Source organism: Plasmodium gonderi (genome assembly GCF_002157705.1).
Source record: "Plasmodium gonderi DNA, contig: Pgo-contig_227, whole genome shotgun sequence".
NCBI lineage: Eukaryota > Apicomplexa > Aconoidasida > Haemosporida > Plasmodiidae > Plasmodium > Plasmodium gonderi.
Genome location: NW_021629141.1, coordinates 17,429 through 20,446, shown reverse-complemented (window position 1 = coordinate 20,446; position 3,018 = coordinate 17,429). Strand labels below are relative to the sequence as shown.

The 3,018-nt window shown below is 18.9% G+C and overlaps 1 protein-coding gene across 1 annotated transcript; it reads right to left on the bottom strand.

Moving 5' to 3' along the window:
• Positions 1-739: 739 nt before the first annotated feature.
• On the bottom strand, positions 740-1,147 carry PGO_002160 (hypothetical protein; the record flags this gene model as incomplete). Its single annotated transcript, XM_028691081.1, has 1 exon — positions 740-1,147. The coding sequence occupies one exon, from the start codon at positions 1,145-1,147 to the stop codon at positions 740-742; it is 408 nt and encodes a 135-aa protein (XP_028546882.1).
• Between the last annotated feature and the right edge of the window lie 1,871 nt (positions 1,148-3,018).

Sequence of the window (3,018 nt, the reverse complement as noted above, 5' to 3'; positions counted from 1 at the left end):
ATTATTTATGAGAAATATATTATTATATTTCAGTGGGATTCATTAATGTATTAACATATGAGTAATTATATCAATATATCTACCTCTTATATATGCTTAAAATTATATAAAATATGTATTATATATATTAAATAAATATTAAATTTATTTAGACTATTATGTCTTCTTACATAATTTGAGTTATCCAATATTGTTGATAATAAAATCTAAAGGAATATATTTTAATTATCATGTGGAATGTATAATGATTTATCGTGGACGTCTTATATGTTTCTCTTAAGAAATTTATTTTATGATATGATTCATTTATGAGGTTCTTTATAATGTACATCATTTTTAGGATATATTTCATGCCGAACAATTATATATAAATATATATTTATTATTGTCAACAACTAATAATTTTTATAATTTCTTATATATATTATTAAATATCAATAAATTCATATGTTTTCTAGCACTTTTTTAAGATTATTCAGCTGAGTTATATAATATATTGTGTTTATTTTGAATAATATTTTTGTATGATTGTTCAAATAAATTCATTAATTCGTAATGTTTTTTATTTTTTCTATTTCCACATATTTTTTAACTTTCTTCTTCTTGGTTGTAAGTATAAACAACAAACAGTATACTGAAATTTAAGAAAAAATATGATATTTCTATGATAAATGCATTAATTATGTATTATATATTTATTATAAAATATACTATAAATATTTACCCAGTAAACATTTAATTAAATAAATTTATTATTAACATTATACACAATAAATATAATTATTAATATTGCAAAAAATAAAAGACCCGTGCTTGTCCACATTACTGAAGATGCAGTATCTCCTGATATTGCTTCTGCTTTGGTTATGTTTTTTGGTGGTATCATCAAGGAAGAATTCAATAATCCAGGTTTACATTTGTATGTACTTATTCCTTTCAAATATATATGAAAATGATCTCTAAATTTATCCATTTCTTCCTGAATACTACTGTAATCCCCTTTTCTATTATTATTAATAATTTCCTCATATATATTTACACATGAACTAACGCCACCTTCCATATCATTTTTTTTCTCTTTTAATTCTTTAAAATCCTTATATAAATTATCATACAATTTGAATATATTATATACATCGTTATTCATTAATAATATATAATCTTTTCATACATCAAGTCCTTCTAAACCTATATTATTATATTCTTCTATCAGTTTATCGTGAATCTGATCACGCTTATAAAGTGTAAGGTATTTATTCATTGCTTCACGTTTTAGTTCATAGATAAAAAAATTACAATATTGTTTTATATTACTTTCATCTTTTATTTTATACAAATAATAAGCAATTTTGTCTCAAGCCGAATAAAAACTATTATGCCAGTGACTATAAACACGACTAAAACAATTGCAAGCCGGTGATATTTTAGAATTATATAAATGAAGAACTTTTTCAGCGCCTCGTAAACTGAAATATTATAATGATCCTGACATTCAGGAAATATATACTTAAAAGATATCTAAAATTTAAATTTGTAGTGTACACGGATCTTTTATATAATAAAAATATTTCTGTTAGTTATTCATAAATAGGACAATTTTAAATATAAAAATATGAACTACAATTTAAATATATGTAGAAACTTACTTCAGCTTTCGCTTGTTGGACGTTACTCATTATATTTTCTAATTAATACGAAAATAAAATTATACTATTACTACAATTTAGATGTGCTAAAAATAGTACATTTAATATTATATATATATATAATATATATTATAATTATTAAATTATAAATATAAAAATAGTAGTAAAAATTTTCATTTTAATATATTAAAATTTTATAGTATAAGTTTTTCTTATTATCTAAAATGTTTATTGTTTATATATAGGATTCAATCATATAATTTTAGATTTTCGGTTCTAAATTTATGATTTGTGTTTTTTATCTTAGTATTAAGGGTCAAGTTTCATTTATTTATATATAGTCACATAAAATGTATATATAAGGTTTCCATATCCATATATATTTAATTTATATTTATTATTTTGGGATTAACATAAATATAAAATTCATTATATTATTTTTCTTATTAATATATACAATATTAATAGAGATTTAATATTTATACTATTTGCTTTTTATGTATAATTTGTGTAAATATTCTTTACATAAACATTATTGATTATAATAGATAATATTTTTAATTTTTATGTAATATGTTTGTACAAATGATATTTATACACTTAAAATTAATAATTTTTATAAAAAGATTTGTCTCAGTTAATTCTCCATACATCAGATTTGTTATACAATTTCATTTCGATTTTTCATTAAGCTCATTTTAATGTTTTTTATCTTACTCGAAGATTATATTTTTTTTAATTCTCTAAATTATATTTGTTTGGACTATTATTTTTCCATTGTTTATGGGAAAGAAATAATATGTATTTTTACATAATAACGCATATTTATTAATGCAAAAATATATGTTTGTATGTGTATTTGTTTCTATAATTCCATAATATATTTTAACATAAATTAATAAATATATTTACCTAATGGTTCTAATCAATAATATCACTATTTACTGTTTTATATATATCATGCATTATTTATTATTTATATATATATTAATGCACTTTTTTCGTAAAGGAACCATTGATATACTTTTTAAATACACACTGAATTATTGAAAGAAATGTTCATTGAATATATTTATATATTTCATTTTTTTATTTATGCCCATGTAAAAAATATATGTAAAAATTTATTATTACAACAATATGGATAATTTTACTTGAGGTATGTAATTAATTTTATTTACAGTATAATTATATTTAAATCATAAATTAAAGATGAAACATAATTTATACTGTACAAAATTATTAACGTTATATGTAATATTTAAACCTTAAAAGAATTGGAAATATTTTTTATCTTTTAAATTTTAAAATAGCGTTATATTACATATATTTGATAAAATAAGTGTTTTTTTTTATACATATTTTTTTTTGT